At 49.5% G+C, this 21,077-nt stretch overlaps 1 protein-coding gene across 6 annotated transcripts in view; it reads left to right on the forward strand.

Moving 5' to 3' along the window:
• ABCC9 (ATP binding cassette subfamily C member 9) overlaps positions 1 to 21,077 on the forward strand; it is a 184,550-nt gene that overhangs the window by 24,934 nt on the left and 138,539 nt on the right. For all 6 annotated transcript variants that reach the window (XM_077267227.1, XM_077267228.1, XM_077267225.1 and 3 more), the window contains exons 2-3: positions 3,858 to 4,008; positions 7,728 to 7,869. In XM_077267227.1, the coding sequence (XP_077123342.1) occupies positions 3,864 to 4,008; positions 7,728 to 7,869 (287 nt within the window). In that variant the 5' untranslated portion in view covers positions 3,858 to 3,863. The remainder of the gene's footprint in view (positions 1 to 3,857; positions 4,009 to 7,727; positions 7,870 to 21,077) is intronic.

Genomic DNA, 21,077 nt, shown 5'->3' on the forward strand with positions numbered 1-21,077 from the left:
AAAAAATTGTTCCATGTATAAATAGGTGGTAGAAATATTGGTTCTTTTAATCTTGTTTTTAACATATAATTAGGATCAGACTGTATTTAGAAAACCACACTGGAGGATGTGATCACCTTTTATCTTTTGGCTTGTTCAATGCATTCAGGTTGAAAATCCTGAGCAAGTAGTTATGATGATTAAGGGTACTTTCACACTGGCGTTTTTTGTCCTCCGTCGCAATGCGTCGTTTTGGTCAAAAAACGCATCCTGCAAAAGTGCTTGCAGGATGCGTTTTTTCTCCATAGACTAACATTGGCGACGCAGTGTGACGCATTGACACACGTCGCAACCGTCGTGCGACGGTTGCGTCGTGTTGTGGCGGACCGTCGGCAGCAAAAAACGTTGCTTGCAACGTTTTTTGGTACGTCGGGAACGTCTTTTCCGACTGCGCATGCGCGGCCGGAACTCCGCCCCCTCCTCCCCGCACCTCACAATGGGGCAGCGGATGCGCTGAAAATCTGCATCCGCTGCACCCGTTGTGCAGCGCAAACAACGCTAGCGTCGGCGCGACGCACTGCGACGGGCCGAGTACGATGCTAGTGTTAAAGTAGCCTAAGATGCATTTATTCTGGCACTTTGTTTTTTGTGTTTCTTTATTGTTACATATAAATGTTGAATGCAGTAAGTTGTAATTTGAAAAGAAAAAAGGAAGAAACTCACACAAACATAAACATCAGATGATTCAAGGCTTAAAAAAAAAATACAAATGTGATAGATCCCAAGTTGAATCCCTGTACAAATGTAAACAAGGACACAAGTGACACACATGCATGTTTTCACAATTTTAAAACATACGTTTTTTTCAGAATTGCGCATCAAAATTTTTAATTTGATTTCTCCAAAACAAAATATAAAGAAACATAGTCTTGTGACATATCAAATGAAAGCCGGTACCGTTCTGAGAAAAATGATGCCTCTCCCACCTCTATATCTTAATTCTAGCCCGAGATATGATACAAAATGTAAAGCCATACCAGGCCAAAATCCATGCTTTTTCAAAACTTTAAAAATCTGTAAAAAATTAACTGATGAAGAAAAAAATTCTAAACTTTTAATTTGTAATTAACTAAAGTTGTACTTCATAAAAACAAAAAATAAAAAAATCTAAAGACGTAAGGTAAAAAAAATATTCATATTTGGATCACTTGATATGGAATGACCCATCCCCCTGTATATGGTATATATCGTATCCCCCTGTATATGGTATATATCGTATCCCCCTGTATATGGTATATATTGTATCCCCCTATATATGGCATATATCGTATCCCCCTGTATATGGTATATATCGTATCCCCCTGTATATGGTATATATCGTATCCCCCTGTATATGGTATATATTGTATCCCCCTATATATGGCATATATCGTATCCCCCTGTATATGGCATATATCGTATCCCCCTGTATATGGTATATATCGTATCCCCCTGTATATGGCATATATCGTATCCCCCTGTATATGGTATATATTGTATCCCCCTGTATATGGTATATATGGTATCCCCCTGTATATGGTATATATCGTATCCCTCTGTATATGGTATATATCGTATCCCCCTGTATATGGTATATATCGTATCCCTCTATATATGGTATATATCGTATCCCCCTGTATATGGTATATATCGTATCCCCCTGTATATGGTATATATCGTATCCCCCTGTATATGGTATATATCGTATCCCCCTGTATATGGTATATATCGTATCCCCCTGTATATGGTACATATCGTATCCCCCTGTATATGGTATATATCGTATCCCCCTGTATATGGTATATATCGTATCCCCCTGTATATGGTATATATCATATCCTCCTGTATATGGTATATATCGTATCCCCCTGTATATGGTATATATCGTATCCCCCTGTATATGGTATATATCGTATCCCCCTGTATATGGTACATATCGTATCCCCCTGTATATGGTATATATCGTATCCCCCTGTATATGGTATATATCGTATCCCCCTGTATATGGTATATATCGTATCCCCCTGTATATGGTATATATCGTATCCTCCTGTATATGGTATATATCGTATCCCCCTGTATATGGTATATATCGTATCCCCCTGTATATGGTATATATCGTATCCCTCTGTATATGGTATATATCGTATCCCCCTGTACATTATATACATTATTTTCCTCTAGCATAAGCCGCAGTTTTCTGCTTGCGCTGGTTCCAGAGATTTCTGGATGGTTGTTTCTTGTTCAATTTGTCCTCATTTACCGACTGATGAAATGTGTAATCCCAGGAACCAGTTATTATACATCCCAGTGTGATCACTGTCATCAGGGGTGCAGAGACTATGTAGAATCCTGAGTTATACTCCAGAGCTGCACTCACTATTCTGCTGGTGCAGTCACTGTGTACATACATTACATTACTGATCCTGGGTTACATACTGTATTATACTCCAGAGCTGCACTCACTATTCTGCTGGTGTAGTCACTGTGTACATACATTACATTACTGATCCTGAGTTACATCCTGTATTATACTCCAGAGCTGCACTCACTATTCTGCTGGTGCAGTCACTGTGTACATACATTACATTACTGATCCTGGGTTACATACTGTATTATACTCCAGAGCTGCACTCACTATTCTGCTGGTGCAGTCACTGTACATACATTACATTGCTGATCCTGAGTTACATCCTGTATTATACCCCAGAGCTGCACTCACTATTCTGCTGGTGCAGTCACTATGTACATACATTACTGATCCGGAGTTACATCCTGTATTATACCCCAGAGCTGCACTCACTATTCTGCTGGTGCAGTCACTGTGTACATACATTACATTACTGATCCTGAGTTACATCCTGTATTATACTCCAGAGCTGCACTCACTATTCTGCTGGTGCAGTCACTGTGTACATACATTACATTACTGATCCTGAGTTACATCCTGTATTATACTCCAGAGCTGCACTCACTATTCTGCTGGTGCAGTCACTGTGTACATACATTACATTACTGATCCTGAGTTACATCCTGTATTATACCCCAGAGCTGCACTCACTATTCTGCTGGTGCAGTCACTGTGTACATACATTACTGATCCTGAGTTCCATCCTGTATTATACCCCAGAGCTGCACTCACTATTCTGCTGGTGCAGTCACTGTGTACATACATTACATTACTGATCCTGAGTTACATCCTGTATTACACTCCAGAGCTGCACTCACTATTCTGCTGGTGCAGTCACTGTGTACATACATTACTGATCCTGAGTTACATCCTGTATTATACTCCAGAGCTGCGCTCACTATTCTGCTGGTGCAGTCACTGTGTACATACATTACATTACTGATCCTGAGTTATATCCTGTATTATACTCCAGAGCTGCACTCACTATTCTGCTGGTGCAGTCACTGTGTACATACATTACTGATCCTGAGTTATATCCTGTATTATACCCCAGAGCTACACTCACTATTCTGCTGGTGCAGTCACTGTGTACATACATTACGTTACTGATCCTGAGTTACATCCTGTATTATACCCCAGAGCTACACTCACTATTCTGCTGGAGCAGTCACTGTGTACATACATTACATTACTGATCCTGAGTTACATCCTGTATTATACCCCAGAGCTACACTCACTATTCTGCTGGTGCAGTCACTGTGTACATACATTACGTTACTGATCCTGAGTTACATCCTTTGTTATACCCCAGAGCTGCACTTCATTTTTACACTACAGCCGGGTGGACTCTCTGTCAGTGGTCTTGTGATTGCAGCTCCGGATGTGAGTATGGTGTTTTCTGCCGCTGAATCCATCTTCTGTGTTGCAGGTAGATATGAGCCTCTCGTTCTGTGGGAATGACACTAACACCTCCTACAATGTGAATAACGGCGTGCTGAACAATATCTGCTTCCTGGACGCCCTGAACCTCGTCCCTCACGTCTTGCTGCTCTTTATCACTTTTCCAATTCTCTTCATTGGTAAGTGTCACGTGGGCTGCTCCTGATTATGGGGGTGCATGCATATCTATGGGCTGGTCCTGATTATGGAGGCGCATACATATCTATGGGCAGCAGCCCATAGCAGCTTCATTATGGGGGCACATACATGTCTATGAGCTGCTCCTGATTATGGGGGCGCATACATTTCTATTGGCTGCTCCTGATTATGGGGATGTGTACATATCTATGCTTCTCCTGATTATGGGGGCGCATACATATCTATTGACTGCTCCTGATTATGGGGGTGCATACATGTCTATGTTTCTCCTGATTATGGGGGTGCATACATATCTCTGGGCTGCTCCTGATCATGGGGACGCAGACATATCTATGGGCAGCAGCCCATAGCAGCTTCATTATGGGGGCACATACATGTCTATGAGCTGCTCCTGATTATGGGGGCGCATACATTACTTTTGGCTGCTGCTGATTATGGGGGTGCATACACATCTATGTTTCTCCTGATTATGGGGATGCATACATATCTATTGGCTGCTCCTGATTATGGGGATACATACATATCTATGTTTCTCCTGATTATGGGGCACATACATACATACCTGTCTATGGGCTGCTCCTGATTATGGGGGTGCATACACATCTATGTTTCTCTTGATTATGGGGATGCATACATACATACCTGTCTATTGGCTGCTCCTGATTATGGGGATACATACTGTACATATCTATGTTTCTCCTGATTATGGGGTCACATACATATCTATTGGCTGCTCCTGATTATGGGGGTGCATACATATCTATTGGCTGCTCCTGATTATGGGAACACATACATATCTATGTTTCTCCTGCTTTTGGGGGCACATACATATCTATTGGCTGCTCCTGATTATGGGAACGCATACATATCTATTGGCTGCTCCTGATTATGTGGACGCATACATATCTATGTTTCTCCTAATTATGGGGGCACATACATATCTATTGGCTGCTCCTGATTATGGGGATTCATACATATCTATATTTCTCCTGATTATGGGGGCACATACATATCTATTGGCTGCTCCTGATTATGGGGATTCATACATATCTATATTTCTCCTGATTATGGGGCGCATACATACATATCTGTCTATGGGCTGCTCCTGATTATGGGGATGCATACACATCTATGTTTCTCCTGATTATGGGGGCGCATACATATCTATTGGCTGCTCATGATTATGGGGATGCATGCTGTACATATCTATTGGCTGCTCCTGATTATGGGGATACATACATATCTATGTTTCTCCTGATTATGGGGGCGCATACATACATACCTGTCTATGGGCTGCTCCTGATTATGGGGGCGTATACATAGCTATTGGCTGCTGCTGATTATGGGTGCGCATACATATCTATTGGCTGCTCCTGATTATGGGGACACATACATATCTATGTTTCTCCTGATTATGGGGCGCATACATACATACCTGTCTATGGGCTGCTGCTGATTATGGGGGCGCATACATATCTATTGGCTGCTCCTGATTATGGGGACACATACATATCTATGTTTCTCCTGATTATGGGGATGCATACATACATGTATTAGGGCTGCTCCTGATCATGAGGGACATGCATATATTTGAATGCCTCCTTATTATAGGGGTGCATACACATTGTCATGGCCAAAAGTCTTAACTCCCTTGAAATTGTTCCAGAAAATTTAGTATTTCCACCAGAACATTATCACAATTCCCCACATTTTGTTACCCTTCAGGTCTGTATTTACTGGAATGACACGAAAAACACAGGGAAAAAAGGCAAATTGGACATAATTTCACACAAAACTCCAAAAATGGGCTGGACACAATTGTTGGCTCTTTTCCAAAATTGTGGGTAAACATCTTTGTTTCCAGCATGTGATGCTCGTGCACATTCACCTGTCGCAAGTAACAGGTGCAAGCAATATAAAAATCACTCCTGAAAACCGATAAAAAGGGGAGAATTTGACTCGATCTTTGCATTGTGTGTCTGTGTGTGCCACACCAAGCATGGAGAACAGAAAGAGGAGAACAGAACTGTCTGTGGACTTGAGAACCAAAACTGTTGACCAATATCAACAATCTCAAGGTTACCAGTCCATCTCCGGAGATCTTGATGTTCCTTTCTCCAAGTTACACAACATAATCAAGAAGTTGATGATCATTGGCACTGTAGCTAGTTTCCCTGGATGTGGACGGCAGATAATGAATGAAAAGTTGCAACGCAGGATAGTCCGATGTTGGAGAAGCCCCAATCAATGTCCAAAGAGATCCAAATTGTCCTGCAGGATCAGGGTGCATCAGTGTCAGCGTGAACTATCCGTCCACATGTGAATGTAATGAAACGCTATGGCAGGAGGCCCTTGAGGGCTCCACTGCTGACACACAGACATAGAAAAGCTAGACTGCAGTTTACCAGAATGTATGTGAGCAACCAAAATCCTTCTGGGAGAGCATCTTGTGGATAGATGAGACCAAGATAGAGCTTTTTATTAAAGTAGATAATTCTGTTGTTTACCAAAAGCGAAATGAGGCCTGTAAAGAAAAGAACAGAGCACCTACAGTCAGATATGGTGGAGGCTCACAGACAAGAACACAGTACCTACAGTCAGATATGGAGGAGGCTCACAGATAAAATCACAGTACCTACAGTTATGGTGGAGGCTCACAGATAAGAACACAGTACCTACAGTCAGATATGGTGGAGGCTCACAGATAAGAACACAGTACCTACAGTCCGATATGGTGGAGGCTCACAGATAAAATCACAGTACCTACAGTTAGATATGGTGGAGGCTCACAGATAAGAACACAGTACCTACAGTCAGATATGGTGGAGGCTCACAGATAAGAACACAGTACCTACAGTCAGATATGGTGGATGCTCAGGTATGTTTTGTGGTGGTTTTGCTGCCTCTGGCACTTGGTTCCCTGACTGTATGCAAGGAATCATTGATCTGACATTTACCACAGGATTGTGGGTAGCAATGTAGTGCCCAGTGTCAGAAAGCTGGGTGTGCTTTCTAGGTCATGGATCTTCGAGCAGGACAATGATTCCAAACATACTTCAAGAAGCCCCCAGAAATGGATGGACACAAAGCGTCGGAGAGTTCTGAAGTGGCAGCAATGAGTCTGGATCTAGATCCCATAGATCCACTGTGGAGAGATCTTACAATCGCTGTTGGGAGAAGATGAAATATGATACCGGGAGCAGATTGTAAGAAGAGTCCAAGATCCAGGCTGAGAGGAGGAAGAAGCTTGTGGATGGTTATAGGGAGCGACTGATCGCAGGGATTTATCCCAAAGGGCGTGACCAAATATTCAGGAGGGCGCCAGCAATACTATACAGACCATTTGTGGGGTTTTGTGTGAAATTATGTCCAATTTGCCTTTTTTCTCTGTTTTTTATGTTGTTCCAATGAACACGAAGGAAATAAACCTGAGTATGAGAAACGCGGTGGGTGCCAACACTTTTGGCCAAGACTGTACATGCGGAGAACTGTGGTAAATAATGGAGGAGCTGACACTAATGACTCCCTGAATATTGCTGACCTAGTGGAATCATTTGGGAGTGACCCCACACTCAGGATCAGAGACAATACTCTGCACATATGTAGTAACCCAGCTTCTGCAGAACCTCGTGCAGCCTCTCTGGGTGTAGACTCATCATGTGACCCGCATGGATTTGTGATTTTTCTGGATTATTTGCAGGATGGGGGAGTCAGAGCTCCAAGGTCCAGATCCACCACAACACCTGGCTGCACTTCCCAGGGCACAACCTGCGATGGATCCTGACGTTCGTGCTGCTGTTTGTCCACGTGTGCGAGATCGCGGAGGGCATCGTGTCCGACGCGTGAGTGCAACCACACGTGACCTCTGCTAGAACATTACTCCAGTCATCTCATCATCACACATATACAAAAAACAGTAAATGCTTGTTGCGAATTATAAACCCGATGACCACAAATATTTTATAAAATCAAACCTTTTATTAATTACAGAATATAATAGTGATAATAAAATCAGAAAGGGAAAATATTCCTCAAAAGGAAAAGTGACACAATGTGCGGATAGAAAGTGATCTGTCCACATCCCCACATGATGGAACAGAGAGTGTCCCCGAAATCAACGTACAATAGTAACAATATTGGGTACAATGTAGCACAGCCGTCCAAGCTGCTGGGGAAACATCACAAAATGTCCGTCAGTGTGCGCCACGTCAGCGAGGGGAGTAGCTGGGAGTGCAGGGAGGACATGTGAGAGCGGGAGTAGATGGGAGCACGGGGAGGATATGGGAGCTCAGGGAGGACATGGGAGCACGGAGTAGATGGGAGCGCGGGGAGGACATGGGAGCACGGAGTAGATGGGAGCGCGGGGAGGACATGTGAGCACGGAGTAGATGGGAGCACGGGGGAGGATATGGGAGCTCAGGGAGGACATGGGAGTGTGGAGTAGATGGGAGCGCGGGGAGGACATGGGAGCACGGAGTAGATGGGAGCGCGGGGAGGACATGTGAGCACAGAGTAGATGGGAGCGCGGGGAGGACATGGGAGCACGGAGTAGATGGGAGCGCGGGGAGGACATGTGAGCGTGGAGTAGATAGGAGCATGGGGGAGGATATGGGAGCGCAGGGAGGACATGGGAGTGTGGAGTAGATGGGAGCGCGGGGAGGACATGGGAGCACGGAGTAGATGGGAGCGCGGGGAGGACATGTGAGCGTGGAGTAGATGGGAGCACGGGGGAGGATATGGGAACATGGGGAGGACATGGGAGCGTGGAGTAGATGGGAGCGCAGGGAGGACATGTGAGCACGGAGTAGATGGGAGCATGGGGGAGGATATGGGAGCTCAGGGAGGACATGGGAGTGTGGAGTAGATGGGAGCGCAGGGAGGACATGGGAGCATGGAGTAGATGGGAGCACGGGGGAGGATATGGGAGCTCAGGGAGGACATGGGAGTGTGGAGTAGATGGGAGCGCAGGGAGGACATGGGAGCACGGAGTAGATGGGAGCGCGGGGAGGACATGTGAGCGTGGAGTAGATGGGAGCATGGGGGAGGATATGGGAGCTCAGGGAGGACATGGGAGTGTGGAGTAGATGGGAGCGCAGGGAGGACATGGGAGCATGGAGTAGATGGGAGCGCGGGGAGGACATGTGAGCGTGGAGTAGATGGGAGCACGGGGAGGATATGGGAGCTCAGGGAGGACATGGGAGCACGGAGTAGATGGGAGCGCGGGAAGGACATGTGAGCGTGGAGTAGATGGGAGCACGGGGGAGGATATGGGAGCTCCGGGAGGACATGGGAGCGTGGAGTAGATGGGAGCTCAGGGAGGACATAGGAGCACGGAGTAGATGGGGGCGCGGGGAGGACATGGGAGCACGGAGTAGATGGGAGCGCGTGGAGGACATGGGAGCGTGGAGTAGATGGGAGCACGGGGAGGATATGGGAGCTCAGGGAGGACATAGGAGCATGGAGTAGATGGGGGCGCGGGGAGGACATGGGAGCACGGAGTAGATGGGAGTGCGTGGAGGACATGGCAGCGTGGAGTAGATGGGAGCACGGGGAGGATATGGGAGCTCAGGGAGGACATGGGAGCATGGAGTAGATGGGAGCGCAGGGAGGACATGGGAGCACGGAGTAGATGGGAGCGTGGGGAGGACATGGGAGCACGGAGTGGATGGGAGCGCGGGGAGGACATGGGGGCGTGGAGTAGATGGGAGCACGGGGAGGACATGGAGCGCGCAGTAGATGGGAGTTCACGGAGTAGATGGGAGCACGGGAAGGACATGGGAGTGCGAGGAGGACATGGGAGCATGGAGTAGATGGGAGTGTGGGGAGGACATGGGAGCGCCAGTTGATGGGAGCGCAGGGAGGACATGTGAGCGTGGAGTAGATGGAAGGACATGGGAGTGCGGAGTAGATGGGAGCACGGAGAGGACATGGGAGTGCGGAGTACATGGGAGCACGGGGAGGACATGGGAGCGCCAGTTGATAGGAGTGCAGGGAGGACATGGGAGCGTGGAGTAGATGGGAGAGCGGGGAGGACATGGGAGCGCAGGGAGGACATGGGAGCGCGGGGAGGACATGTGAGCGTGGAGTAGATGGGAGAGCGGGGAGGACATGGGAGCGCGGGGAGGACATGGGAGCGTGGGGAGGACATGTGAGCGCGGCGTAGATGTGAGCACGGGGAGGACATGGGAGCGCGGGGAGGACATGGGAGCGTGGAGTAGATGGGAGAGCGGGGAGGACATGGGAGCGCAGGGAGGACATGGGAGCGCGGGGAGGACATGTGAGCACGGGGAGGACATGGGAGCGCGGGGAGGACATGGGAGCGTGGGGAGGACATGGGAGCGCGGGGAGGACATGGGAGCGTGCAGTAGATGGGAGCTCGGGGAGGACATGGGAGTGCAGAGTAGATGGATGCACAGAGTAGATAGGAGCACTGAGAGGACATGGGAGTGCGGAGTAGATGGGAGCGCGGGGAGGACATGGGAGCGCGGGGAGGACATGGGAGCGTGGAGTAGATGGGAGCTCGGGGAGGACATGGGAGTGCAGAGTAGATGGAAGCACAGAGTAGATAGGAGCACTGAGAGGACATGGGAGTGCGGAGCAGATGGGAGCGCGGGGAGGACATGGGAGCTGTGCCATCCTCTATGGAGCAGGTGATAGACAAATACAACCAAAGGAATTAATTGGATACAAAAAATTCAGGATAACGGCAAGAAATAAAAAGGGGGATGGGGATATAAAGTGAGAAATACGTAGTGGAGGGTAAGAATAGAGAAATAAGGATCGTTTGCAGCATAAAAAGTTATAACTCCTAATAATAATCAGCGTTGTTATATCAGGAGAAAAAGAAAAAAAAGAGAACAAAAGAGAAACAAACGGCGAGGACAGAGAAGGCCGGAAATCAGAAAGGTCTGAGAAAGGGAAACATACCATAAAATGTGGAAAACTAAAATACAAATATGTATGAAATGTAGTGTAAACTACTGCACGTATGTAATAATGACATGTCTTATGGCACACTCTAGTCACCTCCAGAGCTGCACTCATTATTCTGCTGTTACATCGTGTCTTATGGCACACTCTAGTCACCTCCAGAGCTGCACTCATTATTCTGCTGTTACATCATGTCTTATCCTCCAGGTCTTTTATTAAATAAAATAAAAATACTTTACATGACAATAACCAAGATACATTACAAATAAAACACAACAGAACAAAACATAAGAACAAAGCTCCAATCAGACGACAACAAACGACAAAAATCACAAAGAAATAAACCAGAAATGGAACCAAAATGGAGAAAGTTCATGACCTACAAATCAGGACCGAGAAACAAAAATTCCAATAAAATAAAGCAAAGCTAAAAGACAACAAACAAAATACTCATAATTACATGAATACCCCTGTAACAATTTTACATAATAAATAGTATAAAATCATATAAGACCCCCGGCCCAGCTTCATTCATACTACTATATACAACCCCAACTACATTCACACCGTCCTATATACAATATTATATACAATATATACACTATAAACACATTATACTAAACCGAACACTATACAACACCGCAAACACAACACAACCCTACTGGTCCCACTGCCTTACCTTACAGCCCCCCCCTTACACCACCACATTCACCCCACAACAAACCTAAATACAATACAGTGTACAAAATTTTTTTTTTATTATTATTATTATTATTATTATTTTTTTTTTTTTTCCTTTTTTAATATATATACACACACCTACCCCTAACTATCCCGCCACCCCTGATCCAGCTCTGGCCACAAAGTTCAGGAATTATCCGAGCTAGGATCAGGCCCCAAAGTTTTTCCCCAGGCAGGGCCTGGGCCAGGCCAGATCAGTCTCTTATCACCGCCGTTGAACCCCCCAATCCCCCCACCCAACCTAACTAAGACCCTCTATTATACACACTATATACAATATATACAATACACTATATACAATATATACAAAAACCAACATCACAGAACACAACCTACATACTCACCACCCAAGGCTCAAGTTCGATGCCTGCAAACCTTCTATTCAGGGAACAGAGATACAAAACAAAAATCTAGGGTGTAAAGACATCAGCCCGCCACCAGGATATAGGAGCGCTAACGGACTAAGGCACCCCGAAGGAGAAACCCCTCCAGAGATGGGCCGCCCTCCGGGCACCCAGTCTTTCGCACTCCAGAGAACGCACCTTCACCAGGGCACCTAGGATGCTGCTACAAACTTCATCTACACGGAGGATTTTACTCTGCGTCGTAACTAAAACACGTGCGTTCCACGTGAAGTACCTGACCACTGCGCTGACTAAGAATAAAGTGGCTCGGTCCCTTCTCCCGAGGTCTCTGAACGCTCCATAGGCCCACTCGGCATAGGACAGAGTGGCCAGCCGCGGCCAACCAATGGAAGCACCCAGCCTGTTGTACACCTCTGTATTAAAGGGACAATGAAGCAGGAAGTGCTCCATGCTTTCCAGCATGGTAGCACAAGCCTCACGGGGACAATTCCTGTCCACGGAGCTCCTGTGCTTCAAATTGTCCCTCACATACAACTTACCTTGGAAGCAGCGCCAAGTCAAGTCCCAATACTTCTTGGGGATCCTACTAGAATTTAGCAAACTTAACCCAACCTCTAGATCCCGACTCGGGCAGTCCCTGAGGACCAATGGTCTCTGAAAATGCGAAAGCAAGACCCGCATGTCGAGGAGTTTCCTCGGGAGGGACCTCACTTCCCACATTCCCAGACCCCACCGGCGCATCATTTTCAGAACCGGGGTAACATAAGCCGGGAGATGCCCGTGCGGTGTGCGAAGATCCTTCAATCTTCCCCCTGTCTCCCATTCCTGGAAGAAAGGCTGAAACCATCCTTTGCAGGAGAATACCCACGGAGGAGCCCTCTCTTTCCAGAGGTTTGCCACGTTAACTTTCAAAAAGGTGTTCACTAGAAACACCACGGGGTTTACCATATTCAACCCCCCTAGTCTCCTCGTGCGATAAGTGACCTCCCGTTTGACTAGGTTTAGTCTATTCCCCCATAACATCTGGAAGAACAGACTGTAGACCCGTGTCCAAAGGGGCTCCGGCAAGACACAGACGCTGCCCAGGTAGATTAACAAGGGGAGCAGGAAAGCTTTGCACAGGTCAACCCTTTCCCTCAGGGTCAAAAAACAACCCTTCCATTGGTCCACTTTTTGGGCGACACCCTTGATTCTGCCTTCCCAGTTTTTCGTGGGGTAATCACCCTGGCCAAATTCGATGCCTAGGACTTTGGCATGTTCTTGGGGTTCGGGGAGGGTGTCCGGAAGATCAAACGTGGGATCCCCGCTTCCCAGCCAGAGACTCTCACACTTGTCTTGGTTGACCTTGGACCCGGATGCCTCCGAGTAGCTCTCCACTTCTGACATCACCACCATCGCCTCCTCTTGCGAAGAAACAAAGACAGTAACGTCGTCCGCGTAGGCCACTACCCTCAGGATAGCCTCTGGCGCCAACCCGCCCATCCTCACCCCCGCCAACGGTCCACAATCAACCCTTCTGAGGAAGGGATCGATCGCAAACGCGTAAAGCAAAGGACTAAGAGGGCAGCCCTGGCGGACACCAGATCCCACCCCGAAAGGTTGTCCAATCCACCCGTTTACCAGAGGGAAAGTCTCAGCCCCTGCGTACAAGGTCTTAAGCCAGTCCACAAACCCTCCAGGCAGACCATACCTCAAAAGAGTGGACCAGAGGTACTCGTGGTCGACCCGATCAAAGGCTTTTGCCTGATCCAGGGTCAGCAAGAACCCCTTCCAAAGGCCTGCCCTGCCCTGCTCCACGGCCTCTCGGACACCCAGAACAGCACTGAAAGTGCTACGGCCAGGAACGCAACAGTGCTGGGCCTCCGAAAGGAGCTGCGGTGCAAACTTCACCAGCCTATTGAAGAGTATCTTAGCCAAAACCTTCCTGTCCACATTGAGAAGTGATATGGGACGCCAATTCTCAATGCGTGACGGGTCCTTACCCTTTGACAAAATGATCAAAGCTGACCTCCTTAATGATCTCGGCAGAGTGCCCGAGGAGAGACACTCATTAAATACCTGAGTCAAGAGGGGGACCAAGGAGTCCCTAAAGGTCTTAAAGAACTCGGATGTTAAGCCATCCGGACCTGGCGATTTTTTGGGCCGGAGCCCATCGATCGCCAGTCTCACTTCCTCTTCTTTGATCGCTTCTGCCAAACCGCCCAGCGAGAGGTCAGCCCCTGGCTCAGGAACAGCTTCAGCCAGGAAAGCCGACATCCTGTCACGATCCAGTTCCTTCCTTCCCAAGAGGTGCGAGTAGTATGAACTGACGACCTCCAAGATCCCTGATCTGGACCTTCTCAGGGATCCCGTACTGTCCATCAGCCCAGTCACTATCTTACTATTCACTGACATCTTGCAGCTTCTGTAGGGGTCGGGCGAGTAGTACTTCCCGTAATCCCTCTCAAAAACCAAAGATGCGTGCCTATCGTACTGACACCTCTTTAGCAAGGATTTCACACTGGAGATCGCCTCGCGGCTACCCCCAGTCGAGACAAGTTGCTCGAGTTTCCTCCTCAGGCTCTGATACAGGCGATCCCTGTTCAGGCTTCTGAGGTTCGAGAGTTGCCGGAAGAATCTCGCCACCCGATGTTTGAACATCTCCCACCACTCAGACTTAGTGTTACTTAGGCCCAGCAGCGGTACCTGGCTCTGAAGAAATTCCTCAAAGGACCGTCTTACAGCTTCTTCCTCAAGGAGTGACGAATTCAGCTTCCAATAACCTCTTCCCATCCGAGGAGTCTCTGTAACGCTCAGAGAAAACATAATCAAACAGTGATCGGAGAACTCCACCTCCACAACCGACAACGGCGAGGAGACGGCATCCTCCTTCAAATAAAACCTGTCTAACCTAGACCTGCACTGACTACCTCTAAAAAAAGTGAACCCCGCGTGGCCTGTGTTGTGCCGGATGTGGACATCCACCAGGCGTGCCTCACTTACTATCCTATTTAGCGCGACGCAATCGTAAGCCAGCCGGTCTCCGGAACCTCCTCTATCACAGGGTCTCGTGACGTTGTTGAAATCCCCTCCAAAGACCACCTGCCGACTCGAAAATAAGAAAGGTTTGATCTTCATGAAGAGACACTTGCGGTCCCACTTGGACTGGGGACCGTAGATGTTAATGAGCCGAAGCTCCTGTCCCCCAATGGAGACATCTAGGATCAAGCATCTCCCCATTTCTAACTCGATCAATCGCCTGCATTCAACCGCTGCGGTCTTAAAAAGGACCGCCACCCCACTATACGGCTCGGCCGCAAGAGACCAGTAGGAGGGCCCGTGCCTCCACTCCCGCCTTGCTTTATGCATGGTTGATAGGTCGGTCAACCTGGTCTCCTGCAAAAACAAAATGTCGGCGTCAAGTTGGCCGAGAAAATGAAAGGCCGTGTACCTTGCCACATCTGACTTTATGCTGGCAACATTAATGGTTGCCAGCGTCAATGGGGTGGGTGCCGCCATCATGATTGATTGAATTAGATAGCCTTTTTCTTCCCACCCCCAACAGTTTCACCCTCTTCCTCTGACAATGATGAGTTTTTAGTGCGCTTAAGACAAACAGACTCATCCATTCTCTCCTTACATACACTCTGGCCCTTGTCTGGTGGTCCTGAGGTAGTCCCCCCCCCAGAAGGCTTTGTATTTGCCCCCTGAGAAGAAGACCCAGCGACCTCCTGAGCCCCAACAACCTTGTCCGCAACCTCCGGCCCCGGTTCCCCATCGCTCCCCTCTGGAGGGGAGTCCTGGAGGGCCCGGAACCGGTTAGAGAGATCCACCAGAGGGGGGGCGGCTGGACCTTCCAATGGCACCTGGATCAGGGCTACGGAGTCAGAGGGGTCGCACTCCAAGGAGGAGGCTCGAGGCCCGGACCCCCTCTTTTCCTTAGTTGTTTTCCTGTTACCCTTTTTCTTTTGCTGTGACCACTCCCCATCTCCCTCATCCAGACTGTCACCGGATGAAGGTTCCTGGGCAGACATGGCGTCCTTTTGCTCCTCCCTTTCAAGTCTCTTGACTTCCTCGCTCAATTCGCCGTCTTTAGGATCCTCAGCTGCAAGTGAAGCACCCGGGTCAGAGTTTAGGGTCATTACTCCCTGCCCCCTGTTCCCACGGCGCTGCTGCTGCCGCCTGATATTGGATGGCGGCAGCCTGCTCCTCACCGGTTCCCTGCCTCCTCCGCCTCTGTTGGTCCCTTCACCGGCGAGATTAGTCCCGGCTTTCGCCTGTCCCGCACTCGCCGCTTTCAGGACCACATTGGCAAAGGAACGCGGACAGCGACTGAACGGGTGACCGAGGTCACCACACAGGTTACACCTAATTCTGCCACAGGTAGCAGCGAGATGGCCGAGGTCCCCACACAGTGCGCATTTCTGGGTGGTACACTGCGCACTGAAGTGTGTGGGGCTGCCGCACCTGTGACAGACCTTAGGCTGCCCCCGGTAGAAAATCAAGATCCTGTCCCTCCCCAAAAATGTTGAGGAAGGGATATGGGTAACGGTGTTTCCTGAAACCTTCAATTTCACCATGAAGGTCCAGGCTCCTGACCAGATACCATGCTCATCGAGGGTTTTCTCGGGAATACCGATGATGTCGCCATATCGTCCAACCCAGGTGGAGATGTCGACACAGGAAAGTGACTCGTTACTGGTCAAAACGGTCACCTTCCTGACCGAGTTCTGGCGGGATATTGCTTCAGCGAGGAAACCCTGCCATTCGGGGCGACCCCGAGCCAGCTCATGGCGAGACCAGAAAAGCTCAAGGCCCTCCGGCCTCACGAAGCTGACATCGAAGTAGGAGGTCCCATAGGGATGGATCAAGGCAAAGATGTCATGTGCCACGAAGCCCATCCCCAGCAGGAGCTCAGCAACCTTTGACCGATCAGGACAGGCATCCTTGCTTACCCACTGGAGACGGGCCACGTTCCTACGGTTACTCCTCTGCCCCGGTGTCGGCAGAGACCAGACAGTCTCTGCCCCTCTATCTCGGAAGGCGGAAAGACCGTGTCTCTCTATCCAGAAAGACAGATCAACCTCCCTCCCCTCTACATTGATAGAACTCTCCCCTCTCCTCAGGGCGTCCAGGAAGCGCTGTTGCAAGTCACCATCCTCAGGGTCACCAGACAAGGGCGCACTACTACCCCCAGCAGTGACAGCTGCTGAATAGCTTGGGGCTGAAGACCCCGCCACCGCTGGGGAGGCAGCGGGACCACTACCTGCTTCCCCTCCACCAACACCAGTAATGTTCTCCTCATTCACTCCACCACTACTCCCATCATTTGCAACATCACTACTCCCACCATTCACTCCACTACTACTCCCATCATTTGCAACATCACTACTCCCATCATTTACTCCACCACTGCTCCCATCATTCATTCCACCACTATTCCCACCATTCACTCCACCACTACTCCCATCATTCACTCCACTACTACTCCCATCATTTCCTGCACAGCTGCTTTCATTCTTCTTACCATTGCCACCACTTCCCGTCACTTTTTTTCCAGTATTCACACCACTATTTGTAAAACTGTTCTCTGCACCTTCCACAGTAACATCCATTTTCTCCTCACTTGTGTCTGGCTTCTTTGCACTCACACCTGCTGGACCGGGGGAGGGGTGCAGCACCACACCTGTTTTCCCTTGATTGGTGCTGGCTCTCTGTTGTGTCTCTGGAGCGCCTTGCCCCCCTACTGCAGCAGTTTGTATTTTATTATTCTGGGCCCACTGCCTGTTGGGGGGCACCGCCTGCCCCGCACCCACAGACTTCGGGGTCCCGGCGTCACATTTGGGTGCTGGAGCACTCTGTCCTCCCGTCGCAGCAGGGCGCCCAGTGTTCCCTGCAGATGATGTTTCCTGCTTTTTTTTTCCTTTTTGGACTCGCTGCTCCCCTATTGCAGCCGCGTGCCTCTTCTCTGTTGAGGCGCACTGCGCCCCTGACACAACAGTGCGCCCCCCTTTCGCCGCACCAAGTTTCTCGGACCTGCCCCCCACAGCCCCGGCGTCGGCCGGCTCAGCCGTAGCGAGCAGGGATGGAGTCTGCCCACACCGTCCCCCTTTCGCAACGGCGTGGACATCCCCCTCGCCCCCCTCAGCCCCGGTGATAACCGGCTTAGCCGCAGAGGGCAGAGAGGGAAACTCCTCGGGGTCCCCTATGTCCGGCGCCGTGAGTACCTCCACAGCCTCGCCCCCTGCACTGTTCCCCGCACAGACGGCAGCACCGCCGGACGTCCTCCTCCTCTCCCCACCTTGCCTATGCCCCGGACCCACTGCAGAGCCCGTGCCTTTAGGTTTGGTGGGGTTTACACAGGAGGTGGTAGGTGTCACATCATCCATCAGTACATATCTGTAACTCACCACCTCCCGTGCGGTCTCCTTCGTTGTCTTCTTCCTCTTCTTTGTTTCCTCTGCTGGCTCGTCCTCACCAAAGGAGAAGCAGTCCAGGTTCACTGGAGACTCCAGCTGTCGGATCTCCTGTAGCAGACCGCCCTCCTCCTCTTCCTCCGCTGACACTCCAGCCTGTGCTGTCGGAGTCCTCTGCCGTGCCGGGAGGCCGCTTCTCTGTTGTCGGCTCTGCGACTCACTCTCCCGGCTGGTTCCAGCTTGTAGGACTCCAGTCACAGCCACGTCGTCGTCCTCCTCCTTGTCGCTTAGGACGCCGGCTGGCGGCTCTCCTGAGGTATTTAACCCCTTCATTTCTGAGAACCGCCGCTGGTTCTTAAACCTCTCCAGGAAGGGACCTGCGCTTTTCTCAATCCCCTCCCGGAGGAGCACTAACCGGGCCACCTCATCTCTGAGGGCTCTGAACCTCTGGGAGGTCACGGGTTTCTCCTTGCTAGAGGCTCGGGTGTTCAGGATTCGAGCCTCCTGCAGCTTCTCCTTCAGCCCGGTCAGTGCTTTGCCGGCGTCCTCATACTCACGTAGCATGGCGACCACTCGGGAGGAGAAGGTACTCGTGGACTCGCCGGAGCTCCTCTCCCCCCAGGATGTTCCTGGGCTCTCCTTCCTGGGGCCTGGGGTGCCCCTGTCTCCCTCTCTGGGCGGACGATGAGCCGTCTCAGGGTTGGAGTAGGTGGGTATGGTTCTTCTCACCCGTCCCGACCTCCTCAGTCCCTCTTGGGCCGGTTGCTGCTGCTGCTGCTGCTGTCTGTCCCCCGCCGGCACAGACCGGGGAACAGAAGCCTGGGAAGCCATGCCGGCCTCCCAGGAAGCCTGCCTCTCCCTGGGGAGAAGAGAGGCAGACTCTGGGCCTCCTGCTGGAAGTGCTGGAGCTCACAAGACAGGTGCTGCTCCTAGCAGGGTGTGACTGATTGTGGGCACCTGTCCTCCAGTCACCTCCAGAGCTGCACTCACTAATCCTCTGTTTCATCTTATCCTCCAGTCACCTCCAGAGCTGCACTCACGATTCTGCTGTTACATCATGTCTTATGCTCCAGTCACCTCCAGAGCTGCACTCACTAATCCTCTGTTTTATCTTATCCTCCAGTCACCTCCAGAGCTGCACTCACGATTCTGCTGTTACATCATGTCTTATGCTCCAGTCAATTCCAGAGCTGCACTCACTATTCTGCCTTATACTCCAGCTTTCGAGACTACTCAGGCCTCTTCATCAGGCATAGACTAATACAAATTCTGAAGAATCACATATTTATACACAACACAGCAGAAAGATAATGCAGTGGATAAGACAAGTGAAGTGAAGCAGAACCACCATTATGTGAGTGATAAACAGTTGTGTCCATAAATATTGCAGCAGTTCCTAGATAAGGAGTGAATGTTTTATTGTCCTCTGATTAGGGTCTGGTTCTGTGTTGTGATGCCCCCACAAGGTCTGAGGAGCCTCTGGCGTACTACCGCTACATTGATGACAATTTAGTCATCTGGACGGAGTCTGAGCCACAGCTAAAGACGTTCCATGAACAGTTTAATCAATTTCATCCCACCATCAACTTAACACTCAACTACTCCTGCACTGAAATTAACTTTCTGGACACCATCATTAAGCTGCAGAACAATAAAATAGAGACATCCCTGTATCAGAAGCCAATCGACCGTCCAACATACCTTAAATGGGACAGTTCCATCCAAAACACACAAACTCCATTGTCTACAGCTAAGCCATCAGATACAATCGTATATGTTCCAACCCAATGGACAGGGATGAACACCTTGGTCGCCTCAGAAAGACCTTTTTGAATCAGGGCTACCATCCAAGAACAATTGAAAATCAGATCACAAGAACCACCAGAATATCAAGGAATCACCTGCTACATTACAAAGCTAAAGAAGAAAATAACCGGGTACCTCTAGTAGTCACCTACAATCCAAATCTGGAGGCGCTAAGGGGAGCTGCACGGAAATTACAACCTTTACTACAAAAAGATGCCTGATTACAATCCTCCAGACCCCCCACTACTGTGTTTTAGGCAGCCCCCAAATCTAAAGGTACCGTCACACTAGGCGATATCGCCAGCAATCCGTGACGTTGCAGCGACCTGGATAGCGATATCGCTGTATTTGACACGCAGCAGCGATCTGGATCCCGCTGTGAAATTGCTGGTCGCTGCTAGAAGGTCTGCACATTATTTGGTCGCTAGGTCGCCGTGTATCGCCGTGTTTGACAGCAAAAGCGACGATACCAGCGATATTTTACACTGGTAACCAGGGTAAACATCGGGTTACTAAGCGCAGGGCCGCGCTTAGTAACCCGATGTTTACCCTGGTTACCAGCGTAAAAGTTAAAAAAACAAACAGTACATGCTCACCTGCGCGTCCCCCAGCCTCTGCTTCCTGACACTAAAGCGCCGGCCCTAAACTGAAAGTGAAAGCAACAGCGGTGACGTCACCGCTGTGCTGTTAGGGCCGGAGCTCAGTCAGCGTCAGGAAGCAGAGGCTGGGGGACGCGCAGGTGAGCATGTACTGTTTGTTTTTTTAACTTTTACGCTGGTAACCAGGGTAAACATCGGGTTACTAAGCGCGGCC

Source organism: Ranitomeya variabilis, chromosome 5, assembly GCF_051348905.1.
Source record: "Ranitomeya variabilis isolate aRanVar5 chromosome 5, aRanVar5.hap1, whole genome shotgun sequence".
In the NCBI taxonomy this organism is placed as follows: domain Eukaryota; kingdom Metazoa; phylum Chordata; class Amphibia; order Anura; family Dendrobatidae; genus Ranitomeya; species Ranitomeya variabilis.